This window comes from Aegilops tauschii, chromosome 5 (assembly GCF_002575655.3).
Source record: "Aegilops tauschii subsp. strangulata cultivar AL8/78 chromosome 5, Aet v6.0, whole genome shotgun sequence".
In the NCBI taxonomy this organism is placed as follows: Eukaryota; Viridiplantae; Streptophyta; class Magnoliopsida; order Poales; family Poaceae; genus Aegilops; species Aegilops tauschii.
Window position 1 is genome coordinate 538,162,424 of NC_053039.3, and position 21,165 is coordinate 538,183,588.

Genomic DNA, 21,165 nt, shown 5'->3' on the forward strand with positions numbered 1-21,165 from the left:
AAAAACAAAAGAAGAGCATAAGAATCAAGGGCTACCTCTGACTCGGAGGTATCATCCAGATGAAGCAGGTCTGAAGCGCTAGGCTTACTCCCCTTCTTGCGGGGAGCGGCTCTCCTGGCGGCTTTCTTAACCTTCCTGGCCTTTTTAGCAGCTTCATGGTCATATCTGACCTTCCAGAACTTATCATTAGCCTGTAAGGTACAACAAGAGTTAGTAAGCTAAGGCAAAATCATTAAAATGAAAGGAGAAGTACTTGGGTCAATGGTTTACCGCAGGAGCCGGGTTAGTCTTGCAGAAAGGGCTTAGGCCCACTCTCCCACAATCTGCCAAGCTCTCGTTCAGAAGTGACTTGGTTGTCTCATCAATAACATCTTCAGGTAAGTCTTCTGGGCTGTGCAGTAGAGGATCATCTTTCTGGCCTGAGTACTCACACATCAAGCTGGGGCGGCGGCTTAAGGGAATCACCCGCCAAGCAACCCAGACCCGGACCAGATCTACACCATTTAAGCCGTTTCCCAGAAGATCTTTGATTTTATTGATGGTGGGCATAAGTGGTTGACGCTCAGCTTGAGATAGTTTGTCTGGTAGAGGGTGATGTGACTCCAGATGCAGGGCACGAAAGCCGGGCAGAGGGCTCTCATCAGCCGGAGAAGTATCCTGGCAGTAGAACCATGTCTGGTTCCAGTCCTTTGGGTGGCTTGGTGGCTCAGCATAGGGAAAGAGGCAATCTCTCCGTCGTTGGATTGAAATCCCGCCGAGTTCCAAGCTAGGCCCGTTGGCACACTCGTTCTGGCGGTTTAGATAAAACAGCTCCCTAAAGAGCAGTAGACTGGGTTCTTCTCCAAGATATACCTCACAGAACACTTGAAAGTTACAAATATTTGACACGGAATTGGGTCCAATGTCTTGAGGTCGCAGATCGAAGAAGTTCAGAACATCTCTAAAGAATTTTGAGCCGGGAGGTGCAAAACCCCGGCTCATGTGATCAGCAAATATCACCACTTCTCCATCTCTTGGTTGAGGTTTTTCTTCGGACGGGTCAGGGGCACGATAAGACATGACCTCCTTTTTAGGCAGGTAACCCGTCTTCACGAGATCAGCTAAAGTATCATCAGTAACATTGGATCTCATCCAGTTGCACGTAATGGGTGTCTTGGGAGCCTTGGGCGGCATTGTGAAAGACGAAAACCTATGACAAAGGGAAATATCCGGTTCAAATATAAGCCGGAGGAAGATTACAGTTCAGTGTTCAAGATGGCGGCTTATGAAGGGGCCTAATGACATATGGCTAATTGTGTCGGGTTATCTAAGCCGCTATGGGCATCATGAGTAATTCAAGTTGTTTAAAATTCTGTCACGAATGAGCCGGAAATTTTGCAGCGCATGGCCTCTTTTAAGCCGGAGATATGAGCCGCCATGGCTGACGGATGCAATTTTTGACTAAGTGTGGCCCAAACAAGTTTCACAGATCGCAATAATTATTTTGGATCAAACGATCGTCTAAAAAGGAAAAATTTCTAGACCTAGAAAGCTGATACAGAGAAGTTCATAAGCTCAGAACGAGCTCTTTTCTGCGGACAGAGGGGATCTACTAACATAAAATGAGTTCGAAACCACTACCGCAGGAGTTCTACCCTGTTTCCGGATCAAAAGGGGTCGCGGTGGAAGAACTGTGAAGAACTCGGGAAGAACTACGAAGAACAGAGGAAGAACTGCGGAACCCTAATGCGAATCTATTGTAGGGAGGTGCAAGGACTTACTGGCGCTGATGAGATGCGAAGGTCGCCGCCGTTTCTCTGGACCAGCTCAGGGTGATGCAGCGGCCGAAGTTGAGGAAGACCAGGGGGCGCGGCGGCGGCGGAGGAGCTCAAGCTCGGGGGCGACAGAGGAGGAAGACGAGGTCGAGAAGTGATGAGGGCTTATGGGCCGGGCCTATTTATAAAGGGCAGTTCATAAAGGGGCGCGAGAAATGAGGAGACATGATTATCTTGCCGCAGAAAACGCCTCGGTCCTCGGGATGGTCTTTAAAGATAAGATCCGTTGAGATATGACAGAATAAAAAAATAAATTTAGTGGAAGATGACGTCATGGCGGGTTACCAGGAATCCAGGAGATGACGTCACGGCGGGTTATAACCTTTGCACAAAGCAGAAGCCGGAAGATTTTGAAGATTGACGTGAACCGGTTCAAATCAATCTGGGGCCTAATGTTGAGGATATAACCATTAGAGTCACCCGCCCAGGAGGGGCCGGGTTACTCGTAATGATCATCACGTGAAGCCCAGTACCAAGCTCGAAGACGGCGGGTTAGACATGGGCTTAAGACCCGGAGAAGGCTTAAGGCCCGTAGTGATAAACCGCCATTATGGCAAAACTTGTAGTATAAGGCAAGAATAGTTAAGAGTCCGAGCCGGACACTGATATAAGCCGGCCGGGACTCTGAGAGCCGCTGGGCGTCAACCTCTCTATATAAAGGGACGACCCGGCGGCGGTTCAGGGACAAGTAAGATCAAATCGATAACCAGAGAGGGCGGTTTAGCTCCTGGTCGTCGAAACCCTAATCAATACCACCTCGAACTGGACGTAGGCTTTTACCTTCACCGTAAGGGGCCGAACTAGTATAATCCTCGTGTCCCTTGTCCCGCTTAACCCCTTTAAGCTTCCTAGCTGCGATGGCTCCACGACTAAGTCCTTGCACGAGGACATCTGCCGTGACAATTCCACGACACATTATCTTTTCCCAATTGTGAAAGCTATATCAAGAAGAAATCAAGGGATCGATTGATAAATTAGGTTGTCTGAACGGCTAGAATGTACTACGTACTCCCTCCGTCCCATAATATAAGAGCGTTTTGACACTAATACGCTCTTATATTATGGGACGGAGGGAGTACATAACTGGTACATCCAAAATAGATTCTCATGACCGAACTCAAGCCAAGCAATTTATTTTCAACAAAGATATCAAAGGGTAACACCTTCGGATACAACGCTAGAGACAAAGATTAACGGAGAAAAATCATCGGAAAGGAAAAAAGGATACAAACTAGAATTCACAGACAATTTTAAGCGGCAGTTACATTTTCGAAGCTTCGTCACAAACAATCTGATGAAAGGTACCGATCATAAGGAACAATCTGTCCTTTCGTCATCATAAAAAAAGCTGGAACTTGATCGCAGTCGTAGCTTTTGAAATAAAAAACTTGTAGCTGAACACGCCATCACAAAAGCGTCAGGGTCTTGATCCTGGAGAATTTCGCTGGCAGGGCATGCTCGTCTTCCTCGTCGATCCGGAAGCAGTTGCGCACCCAAAGAACCTCTAGGAGAGGGCAGCACTCCAGGACAACGGTCAGGTCACCGACGGTGAGGGAAATGTCATAGAGCTCCAGGGAACGCAGCTCCAGCAGAGACGACTCTTGTATAACACGGCCAAGGAAGAGGTCACGGCAGGATACAAGCCGAAGGGTGGTCAGCGAGGGTGATCTGCAAACAATAGTGCAATGTTTTTAACTTTTTATAGGAGCACAGTGGACGGACTAGTTAGGTAGTATGGGAATTTTTACGAATTAGTCATAAAAACTCGAGCAGAAAGCTAAGTAACGGATGAAAAAACACCTCTCCACTATATACTTCATGAGCTCATCGGTGACAAATAGCTTGCCGGCGAACGACCGAAGCTGTCCGTCGGAACGATCGACGGCCGCCTTTGCCATTGCGCACAGGACATCATCGTCCTTCCAGAACACGACCTGGTGTTTGTCCATGTCCACGGCTCGCCACAATTCTAGCAACTTGGCCGCCTCGAGCCACGAGCGGCACGCGAGGCCGGCGCCCATGAGGACGTCGACGGCGCCGACCCGGGGGAAGATCAATGAGAGAACGTCGAGGGGCAGCAGCGACCAGTCCCTGGCCGGCGGCTCAGACACGAGCGGCGCCGCGTCGTCCATCGATGATACTACTAATAGATCGATTTCCTGAAAACAGTCGTCAGAGCGTCCGGTGAATTCAGAGACCAATTTATGGATTTTTTTTTAGGCAAACCAATTTATGGGCCAGCAGAGCCGGGGCAGGTGTGCAGCATTCTAGGCCGAATCTTTTTTTGCATTCTGGGCCGAATCGCCTGCCAACAACCTTAGGAATTATGATGATTGCTCAAATGAAAAAGAAAAACTACGGAGGGAGTTAAAAGTATAAACAAAGATTGGAGTAGTATAAATTAGAGTATAAAAACCTTGGGAATTATGATGATTGCTTCTTATAAACGATGTAACTCTTGTTGAGAATGAACAGATCGTGCCAAATGACTTTTTCTCCATAACTACTAACTAGGCATCAAAGTTAACGAGATCGATCCTTATCACTTATCCGATTCTTTCTCTCACGTTAGCATCAACAATTATTTAAATAAGAGTCATCTGAGTCACACCTTTATTTTGTACAAAAAAACTCACACCCTTACAGATGTCCTTACGAATGATTTTTCTTCTTGAACACACAAAATTTTCTGTGTGTCAATGTTGTTACAATTGATCTCAAGTCATAATAGACCGCGAGAAGATGGGGTACTTTTGGGGGCACCCAGAAGTAACGAATATGTTTGCTCCTTGGCCTATCAGAGCCTCATATAAAAGATGAGGTCGTGTATCCCTACAAAAATACACATGCATGGCTTAAACCCTAAGAGGGCTAGCTTTCGGCCATTAAAAAGGGGCGTTGAACGATTGAACGTTGTCTACCACCACTGCCCACAAAAAAGAGAGTGTCGACGGCGACCTACATGTCTACTTTGACCCTGTTGCCCCTTCTTCATGACTACCAACCATGGAATGTTTTCTAATGCTCTTTGCCTGTATTGTTACTGCTTGCCCCGCATATGTTTTGGGTGTTGTAGTTACCACATCGTTCTCAATCATCTCAAAACAATCCTAGGCATCAGTGTTGTCCTAAACTAATCATTCCAGTTTCTAGATCAAGCGTATCAACACACGTCACACTCTCAAGATGTGTAGCAACACATATCCTCCCCACATTTCTTTCACAGTTGCCAAAGGACTATTGACAATGAATCAAGGGATGGATTGATAAAGGTGATTGCGGAGAGCTCGTATTGGCACCGCATCTCATGGTTGCATTTTTCACACTCACCCTATTAGCCACCGCATAGCTAGGAATTTGACAAAATCTTCGTTTCAGAGTAATTGTTTTATGAGGAGCTTACACCCCCTTTACAAAGTTTACAATTCTCGATGCAGAACTATGGCATAGATTAGAACTTACCTCTTGCTTACAAAGGGTAGTATTGGCAATTTACATATTGTAAACATCCAGGAAAAAACATTGTGAAGGTACGTAGCTTTAAAAGCACCTCTCCATGTCCATCTTCCCGAAGTACTCGTTGGGCACAACCGCACATCGTGGATCGTGGGATGAGTTGGACGCTGACGCTGCGAAGCAAGTGCACCGGCAGAAGTTCTAGTGTTACAGTGTTGTGGTAGCGGAGAGACGACTGGCAGGATCTCGAATGGCGGAGCGGGGATTCCACGAGAACGATCGAAGATTGAAAAACTAATCTCTTGCTTAACACTGATGGATGAAGAATATCATTTTAAAAGTTTTTAGGGGGAGGGGGGCAGGGGGTGGTACCGAAGCATAGCTCTTGTTTTATATGTAATTGTTACAATGATACATAAAGTTTGTAACAAAGATTATGTTGTATGCATGTCTATCTACTAGATCCATACTTGGCGCTTACCGCACGTTTTGAGGCTTGGAATAGGCGGTCCGTTGAAATTGAATACTACCCTCATCACCGAACTCAAATTAAGCTGTTGTTTTTCTCAACAAACATAATATAACGAAAACCCCTTCTGATACATCACTAGACAAAGATAAAATGTATCAGGTAGATAAAAAATAACCAACCACAGTTAAGCGCCATATATCTCTACTCCTAATGTTTCAGTTGGTAGTCTCCGTTCCACGGTTAATTTTCGTCCCACCTACCATGGGTTTTTTTCGTCCTCCCTCCCACCTCCCAGCGATTCCCCCCTGAACCGACGAGCAGCAAAAAAACTGAGATAGCGATGCCCCCAGGGTGCAAACCTCCGGTCGATCGATAGAAAAACGGATGTAAAAAAATCTACGAAAATTAACCAATGAAAAAAAAACCTACAAGGGCAGGTACGAGCGATTCCTCCTGCCCTCGAATTACTCGCACGCATGAGAAGTTCGCCGCTGTCATCCATCCCTACGTCGTTGCCGCTCAGGCACTTCAGCCCCGCCGCTGCATCCCTTCGCCGGTGCCCTCCCAGTTCAAAGCCGCCACCGCTTTGCTTCACGAACCGGCGGCGATCTACTTGTGGAGTCGCACGACGATCCCTTCCCTGATCCACCGCCGATCACTTTCAGGATCCGCCGAGGATCACTTCCAGGATCCGCCGCCGACCACTTCCAGGATCCGCCGCCGATCACTTCAAGGTTCCGCCGTGTACCGCCTACAAGATCCGCCGCCGACCGCTTCCAGGATCAGCAACCGAACGCGTCCAGGTTCGCGTCCAGTTATTATACAGTTTATACACATGTTTGCAATGTACTACTTTGACATTATAATCACTTAAGAAATACCATGGCTGATGAGAAACTCAGGAAACAACATGAAGGTCCATCCAATTGAATCTCAAACTTACCTCTCTGTCGACAGAGAAAATAAAAAACAATGGTTAAGCCCAGCTGCAATTAATTGATACTTGATGAAGAAGCTGATAATACTTTCAGGCACAGGTGATATCTTTTAGATAGCTGATATAGAAGTTGACATCTTTTATATAGCATTTTCTTAAGCTCCTGCATTTTGAGATCTTTTATATAGAAGCTTCCTTGGGGAGGGGACAAATCACAAATGCAAAATTTGTTATCACACTGTAACCGATCACACAATAACCCATACTACAAGAAAGAATCAGCAGGAATCAGCAGCAGAATACACAAGATAGAAAAACAAAATTGCATCATGATATCTTTAAAAGAAATTAGAAGCAAGCAATTCCAAGAAGGAAATCATGAAGGCCCAGATAGTAGGATCAGTGCCAGATCAAAACTGCAAGCAAGCATTTCAAGCACAATATACAAAACCAAACAGCAAATTAGCTCAAGCAGATTTATTGGAAAACGTATAGTATGCGAAGTATTTGTTATAGTAACCTGACTATAGATTACTCCTTAATGTGCAAAGTTCACAGTACTGATTTCCTAGATGTTGTATCAATGTGATCTAAGTGATTTGTAAAGATAACCTGAATAAACATAACCTGAGGTGATTTGTATAAATGAAAAACAAAGAACTATAAAGAACATGCTGCTAAATGACCATTCACATCAAGCAAAGTTATCTTCTTCACAGGGAGCTGCCGTTACATATGTGCTTATGGGGAACTCAAAAAGCAAGGCAAGTGAACATCAACCAGACGAGGACTTACCTACAGGTATAATTCACACTATCTGAAATTTCGGCGCATGCGAGTTGTCCATTACTGACGGTGCGACAAATGTTGAAGAATGTTATGCAAGCATCACACCCGTAGCTGAAAATGTTGACGATAGTTACACAATGCATCCAGGTATAAGGCTGTGTGAATCATGCTGATAATGTTACCTCCTAAAGTACTCTTTCTTTGAAATTCATTCCATGTACTGGAAGCATAATTCATAAAATTCCTAACAACTACTCCTGCTGCATGAATAATTGAGTGAGTTAAGCATGCAGAGATACCTGCCACTGCTTGTTTCACATTGATGGCTTTCAGTTGATCGATGGATTCAGAGTTCTGTTGCCGACACTCCCTGTTTCTTGGCTTGCTCAACAAATAAAGCAAATGATGTATTTAAATAAGAGGAGGGGAAACCAATCAAGCAAGCAGGGTAAGAGAGCTTTGGAGGGGCTTACCATCACCTGTCAAGTAGCAGTTGCTGAGACGGTCGATGGAGATGCCGATGTCGCCGGCGCGGGGGCGTTCCGCTTTCTTTGCCAGCTGCTGCAGCGGGAGGCGGGCCACGACGGCGCGTGCTTTGAGCCGGACGAGAGCACCGTCGTGTGCCCAGCCGGTGGCAGCGTTGGGGACTTGGGGACGAACGGCCAGCGCATGCCATGCCGTAGAGTTGGGGAGCAGTCGTCGCTCCTGGCCGTGGCTGTGAGGCCGGGTCACGGCGCCGCGGCTCATCAGGGAAGAGGAAACCACACCAAGGAGGAAATTAAAGGAAGAAGAAGAGGAGGAGAGGGGGCAGATCAAGTTAAATTAGAAGAGGAGGAGAAGGGGGAGCGGCGTACGGGAGCTGCTGGCGATGCAGATCGAGCCGCCGTGCTTCGGATCCACCTGCCACCTCGGGGGAGACGAACACCGCCGCAGATGCGAAGGGAACAGGACCGGACCGAGCACCCGCGCCCGTCCCCGTTGGTTGCGCTGCACATAGCTCGTCGGAGCCCCTAGCCGTGCCGATGCGGTGGTCCGTGGGCAGAGTCGCACGGTCGATGCGCGCGGCTATGCGGCGGGGGAGGTGAGATGGCCGAGATGTTGGAGTGAGTGGAGAAGAGAGGTGAATGAGCCACAAGACTGGCCGTGGCATGGGACTGATGCGGTGGTCGGCGGGCGGAATCACGCGGTTGTGGGCTCGGCGAGTCGCGGGGCGATGCGGCAGGGCGAGGGGAGAGGGCGAGAGGTGGCGGGTGAGTGGAGAGGACTGGTGAGTGAGCCCCAAGATCTGCCGCGGCATGGGACAGATCCGGCGGTCGGCAGGTGGAGTCGCGCGGGGGCCGGCTCGTCGAGGCACGCGGCGATGCGGCAGGGGAGGGGCAACTGCGAGAGGAAGTGAGTGGGTGGAGGTGAGAGTGGTGAGTGAGTGGAGGGGAGAGTAGTAAGTGAGTGGGGTTAGGGTTGGGATGCGGCAAGGGGAGAGGAAAAGCCGAGCGGTGGCCAGTGAGCCCAGAGGCCAGCGTGCCAGGTGGGCCGTCGAGCCGGCCCGTGAGGCAACTTTGCCGTGCCTGGGCCGGGGAGGCCAGCACGCATGCCTGGGCGGGAAGTGTCGTGCCTGGCCCGTGTAATCCTGGCCGGGCCGTGCCATGACGGGTCGGCCCATTTGTCCAGGTATAATGTAATCCCTCAAAAAAAATACTATGGATAAGGTAATTTCTTTTATAGTTATTTTTTTAGGAGGCTAAGTTTGAGTGCTGGTTGGGTCGTGCTGGACAGCTAATTTGGGCCTTGTGTGCAAATTTTGCTTAACGATTGAAATGCTAGACTTGCATGTGTAGGAATTTATGATAAAAAAACATAGATATTAAAAGTATACATACCTCACAGAAACAATAAAAGTGTGTGTATATATATATATATATATATATATATATATATATATATATATATATATAATATGGTTCATAAAAATAAATATTTTTTATACTTACCTTTCATATACTAAGGGTATCACAATAAAATTGAGAGCAAAAACAAATATACTTGGTTGAAGAAGGTTTGTTTGCATGTTTTTTTCTCATCAAATATACACGGTAAATATCTAATGTTTTTTCTCATCTTAACATATGTTTTATTTATATTAATCCCTAATATTTCTCATATAAAAAACAGTTAGTAGGACTTGAGAAGCGTCGAAACTTGCACAGAAAAATCCATGCGTATATTGGCATGTGACGAGGGAGTATTGTTCACAAATCCTCCTATACACTACATGGATCTAAGATTTTGTATAAGTTATCGTAACTCTGCATTCTATGTGGCATTAGTATTAACATGCTGAAGCAATATTTAGTTTTTTACTTAGTCCATGATGCTAGAGTCAACAAGAGTTCAGAAGTTTTGCGAGAAGGAAACTACCCAGACGTTGGCAACAATATTTAATAGCTGGCCTGGGATGGACAACAATATCTCATCGTGCAACATGGTAAGTAAAGTATTTTGTATATTGTTATCATGGTTTATTGTTGTTTCTAATAGCTCCACTTGTAGATTTATCTTCCCTATGCATACATCGGCCGATACATCTTGTACGTGATCGACAAAGAGGCACGTCGGATATATATTATGGACCCTATTCAAACATCACAATCGTCAGAGGGTAAAAATTTGAGGCATGTACTGAAATTAAAAACTTTTGCAAGGGATTTCAAAGAAGCACTCGAAATTAGGCTGCCTGGTTGGAATTCTGATATTTCTAAATGGCAACGTTTATTTCCGTTTGGTATTCCAACGAGTATAGACGGGTAATGAATTCATAATAAAATAAACATTTATTTTTGTTATCACTATATTGTTTACATTATTAATTTAAAATATTGTAGGAATGTGTCTGGCTATTTTATTTTTTATTTTATGCTCTGGTGGAACGGTACAGAATTGATCAAACCGGTTGGCGCGGTGAGTATTGTCCGTTACATATTTTAAGACCTTCGGCATGAAATTTGCATACTAACTACATATATTGTTTGTGCAGGATGGGTATGAGTTGAGGAAGCGGTTTTTATTATACCTACTAAAACACCGTGGGAATGAAGCTAAAGACAACTTTCCTGATATTGTTAAAGAATTTCTTAAGCGCATCATCTAGATATTGATAATTTTGTAATAGATGTTTAGCTGGAACATCGCTCAGTTTGTTACATGGACATGTCGTTAGTCTTTCTTTTTGTTATCAATTTTCATTGCAAAATGGACTTCAATTATTCAGTAATTGTGTTTGTGTTATATTGTTTGTGCATGTGAAATTTAACATGTAACTCTTGTAAACTTTTTCAAGAGCCCGTGGCAACGCACGAGCACTCTACTAATATTCGTAAAGCTCCATTGCAAGCATATGGACGCAATCTGGTGTAAATATGTTCTCTCATCTCCTCTTCTTAATAATATCAAGAAGCTTTTGCCATGGTTTAAAAAGAATGGGAATGTGCTCACAATCATCGTAGCTCTCGAAATAGTCGGGACTGTAGTGAAACAAATCATCGCACTCAAATTACCGACCTAGAAGCATGTCCACGCCCTATACACCTGAGTGACTGATTATTTTTAAGGGAATGCTATTTTGGCACATTCTCTCAATTATGGATACTAACTGTAGCGCCATCACGCTCAATCTTTAGGGTCTTAATCCTAGCGAATTTCGCTCGCAGGGCCTGCTCGTCTTTCTTATAGACCTGAACGCAGTTGCGCACCCGAAGAACCTCTAGGAGAGGGCAGCTCTCGACGACAGACGTCAGGTCTTTAACGGTGAGGTAAGTGTCGTCGAGCTCAAGGGAACGCAGCTCCATCGGAGGCGACTCTTGCATAACACTGGCGAGGTAGTGGACATGGCAGGAAACGAGACGAAGGCTAGTCAGCGAGGGTGATCTGCAAACAGTAGTGCAATGTTTTGAAAGGAGTGAATATGAAAACAATGTTCTTCAAAGGGATGCAGTACAGGACGGAGTAGTACGGGGTTTTTGACTGAGGCAGAGCTGTAATTGATAGTAATAAGTAACAAAACTTGGAACAGAAAGCTAAGTAAGGCAAGAAAAAACACCTTTCCACGATATACTTGATGAGCTCATTGGTGACAAACAGCTTGCCGGCGAACGACCGAAGCTGCCCGTCGGCACGGTCGACGGCCGCCTTCGCCATTGCGCGCAGGACAACGTTACACTTCGTGAACACGACCTCGTGCTTGTCCATGTCCACGGCCCGCCACACTTCTGGCAGCTTCGCCGCCTCGAGCCACGAGCGGCACACCAGGCCGGCGCCCATGAGGACGTCGACGGCGCCGATCCGAATGAAGATCGAGGAGAGAACGTCGAGGGGGAGCAACGACCAATCCCTCGCCCGCGGCGCCGCATGGTCCATCGATGATGATAGATCGATCTCTCTCTCTCTCTTTTGTTGGGACAGATCGATTCCTCCTGCGACTGGGACGCCGGAAACAGAAGACAGTCGTACCCTCCGGTGAATTCAGAGACCAGATAGACTTCCTTTTTATTTTTGATTGAGGATTGAGACCAGATAGACTGGACGGTCATCCGGCCTCTCGTGTTCTGGGCCGAAATGCGTGCTAACCTAGGCACCCCTCTCGCATTGTTTTTCTCCATCTATATATAATTTCGGAAATGTTCCCGCTATATTTATTTCGAAAACATCTTTCTCCATAACTCCGTATAACCGAGTGAAAAGAGTTTTAAAAGGAAAAAACTTCATTTAGTTTAAATTGTATGCATATTTTTTTAATGTCCAGTAATTAAAAAAATATCCACATATTTTGAAAATCGATCATGTCATTTAAAAAATTGTAAGCGCATTAAAAAAAAGTTTTCATGTAACTCAATAGTGTCCATGCATTTTATAAAATGTTCATGTAATTTAAAGGGTTTTCATGCATTTATGAAATGCTTACGTCAATAATATCTTCAATATGATTCTAAAAGTGGTCTTGCATTATAACAAATTATTTAATTTAAAATATATGTACACATCTTAAAAACATTTTTCAAAATGTGTATATTTAATTTTGTGAAATAAAAATGGCAAAGTAAAAATAGAAAGTGGGAAAAAGAAATAGGAACAAAAATGAAAAATACAAAAAATAAAATAAAAGATAATGCACATGAAATCGAAAAGGAAGGAAAAACAAAATTCTGCATATCGCTGGTTAACAGGGAAGTTAAACCTAGATTTTAATCTTTATTTCTAGCAACCATCATACTAGGGGCCTGTTCTTTTGGGGCTTATGGCTGGCTGTGGAAATAAGTTGCCCCCTCCTCGGCTTATTATAGAATCTCAATCTAAAATATTATTTCAGAAGCCTAAGAATTATTTTGGGGCCAGTTTCATAAGCCCCAAAAGAACTGGCCTAGACCTCTTAATTAAAATCACACTATAATTTACATTGGCCATTTTAAATATCCTTACATCATTGTTGTCTGAAACAATCATACCAACTTCTAGATCAAGAACATCGACAAATGTTGCACTCTGAAGATGTGTTGCTAGTGACATATCGTCCCCAACACTTGCCCCAATTGCCAAAGCTCTGTCAACAAGGAATCAGTGGACCCATGGAGAAAGGTGAATGTGGAGAGCACAGATATTCCTCTGATACGCTCTCCACATTGTCACTAAGAATTTGACAAGATCTTCATTTCAGATATGTTCTTTATGCAAAATTATTATAATTATGTTGTTCTTCACAAACAGTGTTTGTTTAAATAAAATCAGTTTGTCTACATGGCTCTAATACTTGATCTATACCTAGGCGCTTATTGCAAGTTTCCAGGCTGGGATGTCCATATGTGCTATATCCAAAATAGACACGAGTACTTTTTTCATCACTGATCTCGGTTCCTTTGATACAACGCTAGAGACAAAATACTAAACTGCATCCGGAAGGGAGAAAAGGTACAAGCCAGAACTGACAGAGAATTATGGGCGCTGAAAATATCACATTGCACCATCTGTCCTCTCATCTTTAGAATCAGGAGCACATTCAATGTCGGAGCCCTCTTATCTAGAACAGTTGCAACACTTGCAATCCCACTCGGGCTTCATGGTCTTGATCCTGGCGAATTTCGCCCGCAGGGCATGCTCCGACCTCCAAACAATTGCGCACCCAAAGAACTTCCAGAACAGGGCAACCCTCGAGGACGGGGGTCAGGTCTTTGACAGTGATGTCAGCTCCAATAGAGGCGACTCTTTTACAGCAGCAGCAGTGACTCGTTTGCTGAAGGCGTTGTGGCAGGATACAAGCCGAAGGGTTCTCGGAGCAACTCTAGCAGACCCCGCATCCGGCCAGCCCGCAAAACGCGTTTGCAGTTCGCGCAAAAACAGCTTTGTGGGCCGGTGCGGACGGCCGCAGATGCAGACCCCGCATAACGGGCCCGTAAAAAAAGATATTCACGGAATATGCTTTTTTACGGGTCGGCTTTGCGGGGTCTGATCTGGCGCAGCTCCTCCCGATCTGGAAAGCCTAAATTTGCACCTTAATCTGATGCAACATAATGCATTTCTTTACTTTTTCAACAACATTGAATACGTAAGACATCATCAAATCTTTGCTAGAATAGTAAGATCAAAGAAAACAAAAACCACAAGTATACATTTTAGAAGATTCCAACTTTCATAACTGCTCTTACTAGTTGGACTAATATCTTCTCCATGCATTCATTGTTGATCTGCGGATTCTTGATTTTGCATTCTTCTTTCTTCGTCGTTGGTTCGAAAAAAGTAGACGTTGGTTCCCCTCTAGTTGCACATGCAGCCGCATCATTGCCTTTGATTCTTCTAAGGAGTGTGTCAACGTCTATTAAGATTTTTTCTATCAATAAATCAATGTATTCGCCTTCCCAAAACCAAAATGAGCATCCATCTTTCTACACACATGATGATGTTGACATGAGCTACCGCAAGTTGACCAAAGAATGAGCTATCAAAATGAGCTACCGCAAGTGCACGTACCCCGTTGTTTTTGCATTTGAAGAACACCCATCCGGGGTGCTTCGGCGTGCCCGAAGTTAGCCGCAGCACTGTCCGCGTGCAGTCGTCGAGCCACGGAGCCGCTGCGCGAGCGCCGAGCCCGGTGGACGGCCGGACGAATCCATGCCCGCAAACCGTCAGCGGCGGTGGGAGGACGAACCCGTACCTGCATGCGGCGATGCGACCTTGCCGGGGCTGTGGGAGATGCTCCCCGGCCATTCCATCGCTTGGCGCAGCCACCGGCGGCCAGAAAAGCCAAATCCGGCGGCCCGCGGTGAAGGGCGCACAGATCCGCAACTTTTCCGGCCCGCCGACGCAGGAGGGGGGAGAGGGGAGGCCGCGTGCGTGTGGCGGCCTTTCGGCGTGCTCCCGCCGGCTGCTTTCGCCGGAATCTTGGGCGGCGGCGGGGCGAATGGGGAGAGGGGAGGTGGTTGGTGGGGAAAGCGCAGCTGAAATGTCCCCCCCCCCCCACCACCAACCGCTTCCGCTTATATGCAGGGCACCGCAGTAGCGAGGGGGAAACCCGCGTATTCACGGGTTGGGGCCGAGATTTTGCCGCGTGCCCCTCAAAATTTTTTGTGGGCCGGCCGCCGTTGCGGATTCTGTTCGGGCGGGATTTTTCGCGCAGACCCGCATTTTGACGGTTATTTTGTGTGTCGGGGCCGAATGCGGGGTCTGCTAGAGTTGCTCTCTGCAAACAGTAGAGATGTTTTAGTAGTATAGTGAATGTGGAGACATTGTTTTTGGCTTTTACCATGCAGTGGAAATTCTTAATAACACCGCTGTAGTATTTGGTTAACAAACTTTCCAGCAGAAATCAAGTGAAATGATGAGAGAAAAACACCTTTCCATGATGTGCTTGATGAGCTGGCCGGTGACAAACCGCTTCTCAGCGAACACCCTGAGCTGTCCATTGGAACGGTCGCAACATTGTTCTTCAGGAGCACGACCTCTCATGTTTGTCCATGTCAATAACTCGCCACACGTCCGGTAACTTCGCGGCCTCAAGCCATGAACAGCACACGAGGCCGTCGCCATGAGGACGTCGATGGCGCCGATCCGGGCGAAGACCGTCATGGGGCAGCAACGACCAGTCCCTGGCCCGCTGCGCCGCATCGCCCATCGATGATAGATTGATCGATCTCGTGGGGCTGGGGTCTGGGGACGTTGGAAACTGTAGACAATCGTAGCGTCCGGTGAATTCATAGGTTTTTTTTGACAAATTCAGAGGGGTATCTCCTTGTAGACAGCAGCGCTCTCGCATATGGCCCCGGCCCGGCATTGCAACGAAAGGTGCGAAATCGAGTTTCCTTTGTCTAAAAACAACGCAATTTTTTTTCCTTTTTTTCAGTTTTGTTTCGTCTTCTTTCACTACTCTATTCGGTAAATCTCGATTCTATTGAGTATAAAAAATTAAAAATGGCAAAATACTTTCTTTAAATTACATGATTTTAAAAAAGGTTAATACTTTCTGAAAATACATAAACATTTTATAATACATGATGAGGGACTTTTTAATACTAAACAAACATTTTTTTTATATTGCATGATGCTGCATGATGAACGGGTTTTCAGTATGTGAAGAACAATTTCGTAAAACACAGTGAACATGTTTACTACTTGATGAATATCTTTTAAATAAACAATGAAAATTAAAAAATGTACGGTTAACATTTTTTCAACACTGTGAATATTTTATAATACATGATGAACATTTAAAAAACTAAGGTGAATATTTATGAATCATTTCTTTAAATTACATGATATTAAAAAGGGTTAACATTTTATAAAAATACAAAACATTTTAGAATACATGATGTGCCACTTTTCAGTACTAAAAACATGTTTTGTCTTACACGATGAACATATCTTAACAGCATGATGAAAGGTTTCTCAGCATGCGATGAACATTTTGGTAAAACACAGTGAATATATTTACTACTTTTTGAATATCTTGTAAATACATGATGAACATTTTTAAAATATATGGCAATTTATAATACAAAATGAATATTTTAAAAAATAAGGTTAATATTTATAAATACACAAGAATTTTTTTTAAAGTATATAGTGAATATTTCTGGAATACACGATGAACATTTTGGTAAAAACACGATGAGCATTTTTTACTACACGATGAATACCCTAAAGATAGGCGATGAAATTGTCTTAAATATATGGAAAAATTTGTTTAAACTTGGTAAATATTTTTGTAATACACGATGAACTTTTCAAAAAAAACAATAATATTTTTAAATGCACAATTAAAATTTAAAATATTATAGATATTTCTGGAATACACGATGAAATTTTTTCGGTCATAATGAACTATTTTCATGTATATCAAATATTTTAAAAAATAGATGAACAACACTATAAAAAATACACGGTGAACATTTTACAAATACCCTAATGAATATTTTTTAACTATACAAAAAGAACATAAATACATGATGGACATTCTCTAATACTTGACGAAGTATTTGAAAAAGTCTACTTTGCCTGAATTTTTTTTAAAATGAATAAGTGAAGAAAATAGAAAAGGGGAAGGAAGTGTAAAAAAGGAAAGAAAAAAGAAACAGGAAAAAAGAGAGACGAAAAAAGAGGAAACAGAAAACAGATATAGAAGTGAAGAAAAAAATTCGCTCCTGGTCTACCACACTAAGGCCAACTCCAGCGCACGACCCCATCCCGTCCGGCTCTGTTCGTTTGGGGCAAAACGGACAAACCCCACGGCCCAGCGCGCGACGGCCTGGACCCATCTTGTCCGTTTTGTGTCCGGCCCAACCCATTTCCAGCGCAAAGATGCGTCAGGTTTGGGTCCAGGCGGACAGCAAACTCCCACCGCCCAAATTAACTGCGCACGCGCGGTCGGCCCCACATATCATCTGCCCAGGCGAGCGGTCGCCGTCCTTCTTCAATGGGAAACCGTGCATCGGTCACAGCCCACGCTCTTACTCCAGTCCTGCTGTCTCCTCGAAACCCGACACCCAACCCTAGTTCTCCCCTCCCCTTCCTCGAGCTCGGCGGCAGCCGTCAGCCATGGTGTGGTGGAGCACCGGCCGCAAGGGGGCGCACGACCACGAGGCAGGTTCGTCCTTCGGCCGCCGCGCGCCGCCAGCTCAGAGCCCGCACAACCCCCATGGAGGGCCCCCGCACCGCCCGCATTCGCCATCGCCCCTCCGGCCGCCCCCGCGCGCGATAGGCAGTATGTCCACATGGATGTTTGCTGGCGTTATTGGGAAACACGGACACCGCTCCCCTGGAGCGACGTTCACCTACCCAATAACTGGCATCTGTCCGCGGGTCGGGTGCCGATTCCGCCGATCCCGATGAGCGGCCGTGCCCGCAGCGAGGAGATCGACCGCCACCTGCCTAACGACCTGTACTACGACCCAGGTACGCCGTCGAATCTGCACTGTGGGACAGTTGGTTTCGGGACGAGCACGACATGCGGCGCACGCCATACTTTGCTGGCGGCGGCCACGTACAGAGTGCCGAGCGCGTGCTCCGAGGCCTCCCCGGGTGCGCGGGCGTACGCGAGTGCGCGGGCGTACGCGAGTGCGCGACATCCCGCCGACGCCGTCGCCTTCTCCGTCGCCACCACCACTCCTCCCATGACAGAGGAGGAGGAGGCCCGGCTCATTCAACGTGCCTTGGAAGACTCCATGAACATGCATGATGAGCGCCAATGGGTAGGTCTGGACACCATGCTGGCCCTCTCTGTGGCCGGCGATGTGGCTGTACCGGAGCTGGAGATGATGGACGTCAAGGAGGAGGTGAAGTAGGAGCACCCCGTTGCCGCATTCCACCCGTGTCTGGTGGGCCAGCGGTGGAGCTGGTCGTGCACGGCCACGGAAATGGCTGACGCCATGGGGGCCGGGTCTTGGTGCCCCACGCCGCCGTAGTCACCGGAGTGCGAGCCGTCGCCACGGGGGGAGGTGGTGCAGGCGCGTCCCACCTTCCAGGGACCACTGTCCCACCTCTGGACGCCGTCGCCCTACATCGACCTCACTGGCGACGAGGACGACAACGGCGGTGCGTGAGACGGCGACGGGCACAGCAGCAGCGCGGGCGGTGCTTGTCTTTTTTTTAGTTTTTATGTTAATTATGTTCTAAGCACTGTGGAGGCCGTGAAGACTATAATGTTTAATTATGGTTTAATCATTATGTTTGCGTATTATTTGATTTTTGCCATTTATTTGAGTTTTGCCATTTTTTTATATCATGTCCACCCAGGACATGATTTGGGGTACGGCCGCGCATCGGCACGGCAACGGCCCGATCCGGACATGGGCTATCCCGTTGCCGTCCCAGACGGACAAAAGCAGACCGAACGCGGACGTCCGTTTGGGTTCGTACGCTGGAGTTGGCCTAAATTGAGCGCTATAGGCCACACTTCGATAGTGCTGGAGTATGCAAGATTGCACCATGAATTTAGAGACCATGCGAGGTAGGGATGTGAACCATCGGCCTTTTGATTGTTGTGATAAAGACCATGTGCCTAATGACTCGGGGCACCTTGTTATGTTCTGTGCCAAATCGCATGCCAACCTCAAGAATTATGTCAGTTGCTCAAAATGTACCCCTAAAAAATGGTTCCTCGAAAAGAAAAGGAATGGAAAGGAAAACCACAGAGGGAGTTGAGAAGTGAAAACAAGACACTGGTTTGTGTGTCAAAGCTAACGAGATTGACGCTTGGGGACGTGTTTGGTTCATTGTTTTCAGCCCTTTATCTGAGAGTGGCCGTCTGAGGATGACTAACGGCCATGGGCAATCTCATAATGCTCTTTGTCAATCATGGTTAGTGCTTCTTCCGCGAATGTCCAAAATTTGTGTTATTTTTACCCTTTGTCTTTGCACCTTAGTTGTAGAGTTTGTTGAATTTTACTGTTTCTGTGCACCTCTTTTGTCTGCTTTTGCCACGGTTCCACCTACAGAGGTATTTTTTAGCATAAGGAAAGATTCCAAGGATATGGTGTTTTAATCATGTTAATTGGGGTGATAAAACATCACCATAAAAGAAAGAAAGATATATGAATGTTAATTGCTAAGGTAAATGGCCTAATTGATCATTTTTTAACACGGTACAAGCGCTGACGCTCACATACATACACATACACTCAATCCTATGAACAGTGAGCACTTCCAAAATACCGAGTCGGCACATCATCTTGAGACTAATGAAGTCGCCATAGACGCCTTCATAGTCGACGACAACGTCTCCTCTCACTGAACGCACACGCTGAATGGCATGAAATAAATTCAGGAAAATGCGACGACCATTGCCAAGTATAGGACTTTAACTCCGCTGTGTTGGTTCCACCATAAGGAACTTAACCACAACGCTCAGTTCGCAAATGGCATAATCGATCTAGTGAATCAATAATGAACAAATTTAATGTCAATAGTTTTTGGTCAATGCTAGTGATATTGGTAATTAAGGGTAGATGCATGCTCATGATTAAGCCTATATTATCTCATGTTCAAATGCAAATTATCCCTTATTAGTTATACTATAATGGCATATGGACTAATCCCTAATGATCATAGTTTAAAAAATTATATGACTATTTTTATATTCCATAAAATTAGTGACCTTGGTTAGGATCAATTATCAAAAATACAGTCAATTTAGCAATAAGGATATGAAATGCATAATCTGGACAGCCTAGTTTTTTCACTAATTCCCCGGACCCGGAATCCCAGGCTGATGAAAATCCTAATGAGGCCATGTTCGAGTGGGAGAGGTTTTGTGCAGGCTTCAATATGTTAGGACCATCCGATTTTGTCAAACATAATTCTCAATAAAAAAAGATTTTATTGGACATTTGGAACGTGACAAGCGACTAATTACTCATAGACCTTTTGTTATTGGAAAACGTTTACAATCAACCGGATGATTTCTATCTCTCGTAAGCCTCCTTCACAGCACGCCACGTGCCCCACATGCCCACATGCCCACGCGTCCTTCACCTTATCTCTTTGCCGAAGGATCTGGTCTTCCCTGGAGCGCTTCTCTCCATCCCCATCTCTTCTCTGTTCCATCTCTCCTCTCTCTCTCTCTCACCCCTCAATCCCGTCCAACCCACCGTCGGAGCCATGCCGCCGGCGCCAACAACCTTCCCGCTCACCTTCTCTCCCTCCGGCGAAGCTCCAACACAAATCCTAGGACCCATGTGAGAGATCCATCGCAAGGCATCGCTGCTCCAAAGGGGGGACGAGGGTTCGGTGTGGCCACCGGAGCTGGGTGGTAGTGGCCACCGGAGCTGCAGAAGACGACGGTGTTGGAGGCGGGTCACCACTCGCCGCACATGCTGCAGTGGGAGGTTGAGGAGAGGAGCATCACAACATCGGGCCTCGAGAGCTCTGTCGCCACCGCGTCTGCATCGCAGCATCGCCGTCGCCGTCGTGTTGTGTCACAACATCCGCCATCGCGGTCGCCTGATTCGCTGCAGCACCTCGACGCCGTCGCGTTGCGCTGCAGTGAAGCTTCGCCGGCGCCCGTCTGGTGCTGCGGTGGAGCTTTGACGGGGCAGGCGGGTAGCGGTGCTGCGATGGAGAACGGCCACGCGGTGGTGGTGACGCTGCAATGAAGCTTCGCCGGCGGCCGTCGGGGTGCTACCATGGAGCACGGCTGAGGTTGCAATGAAGCTCTGGCGTGGTTG

General features: G+C 46.2%; 2 protein-coding genes and 1 long non-coding RNA gene across 6 annotated transcripts; all 3 read right to left on the bottom strand.

Annotated features, from left to right (window-relative positions):
• Positions 1 to 3,220: 3,220 nt before the first annotated feature.
• On the bottom strand, positions 3,221 to 3,946 carry LOC109774942 (F-box protein SKIP19-like). Its single transcript, XM_073499450.1, has 2 exons — positions 3,630 to 3,946; positions 3,221 to 3,482 (listed from the first exon to the last, which is right to left on the bottom strand). Exons 1-2 carry the CDS (start codon positions 3,944 to 3,946, stop codon positions 3,221 to 3,223), a joined length of 579 nt encoding a protein of 192 aa, XP_073355551.1.
• Positions 3,947 to 6,453: 2,507 nt separating this feature from the next.
• Positions 6,454 to 8,902, bottom strand: LOC141022185 (uncharacterized). 4 transcript variants are annotated; one of them, XR_012183374.1, is made up of 4 exons: positions 7,942 to 8,902; positions 7,768 to 7,849; positions 7,475 to 7,579; positions 6,454 to 6,842 (listed from the first exon to the last, which is right to left on the bottom strand). It is a non-coding gene; the product is annotated as an uncharacterized lncRNA (long non-coding RNA). The 4 variants fall into 4 exon arrangements; XR_012183375.1 differs by having other exon boundaries at positions 7,651 to 7,849; XR_012183376.1 differs by having other exon boundaries at positions 7,475 to 7,844.
• A 2,195-nt stretch (positions 8,903 to 11,097) lies between these two features.
• LOC120964157 (putative F-box/LRR-repeat protein 23) lies at positions 11,098 to 11,878 on the bottom strand. Its single transcript, XM_073499451.1, has 2 exons — positions 11,562 to 11,878; positions 11,098 to 11,389 (listed from the first exon to the last, which is right to left on the bottom strand). The coding sequence occupies exons 1-2, from the start codon at positions 11,876 to 11,878 to the stop codon at positions 11,098 to 11,100; spliced, it is 609 nt and encodes a 202-aa protein (XP_073355552.1).
• Positions 11,879 to 21,165: the final 9,287 nt, after the last annotated feature.

Excerpts from the sequence above, each read along its gene's own strand:
- LOC120964157 (XM_073499451.1), bottom strand. The coding sequence starts at position 11,878 with ATGGACCATGCGGCGCCGCGGGCGAGGGATTGGTCGTTGCTCCCCCTC. Across the intron at positions 11,390-11,561 it reads ATCAAGTATATCGTGGAAAG|ATCACCCTCGCTGACTAGCC; the intron begins GTGTTTTTTCTT and ends TACTGTTTGCAG.
- LOC109774942 (XM_073499450.1), bottom strand. The coding sequence starts at position 3,946 with ATGGACGACGCGGCGCCGCTCGTGTCTGAGCCGCCGGCCAGGGACTGG. Across the intron at positions 3,483-3,629 it reads GTCACCGATGAGCTCATGAA|ATCACCCTCGCTGACCACCC; the intron begins GTATATAGTGGA and ends TATTGTTTGCAG.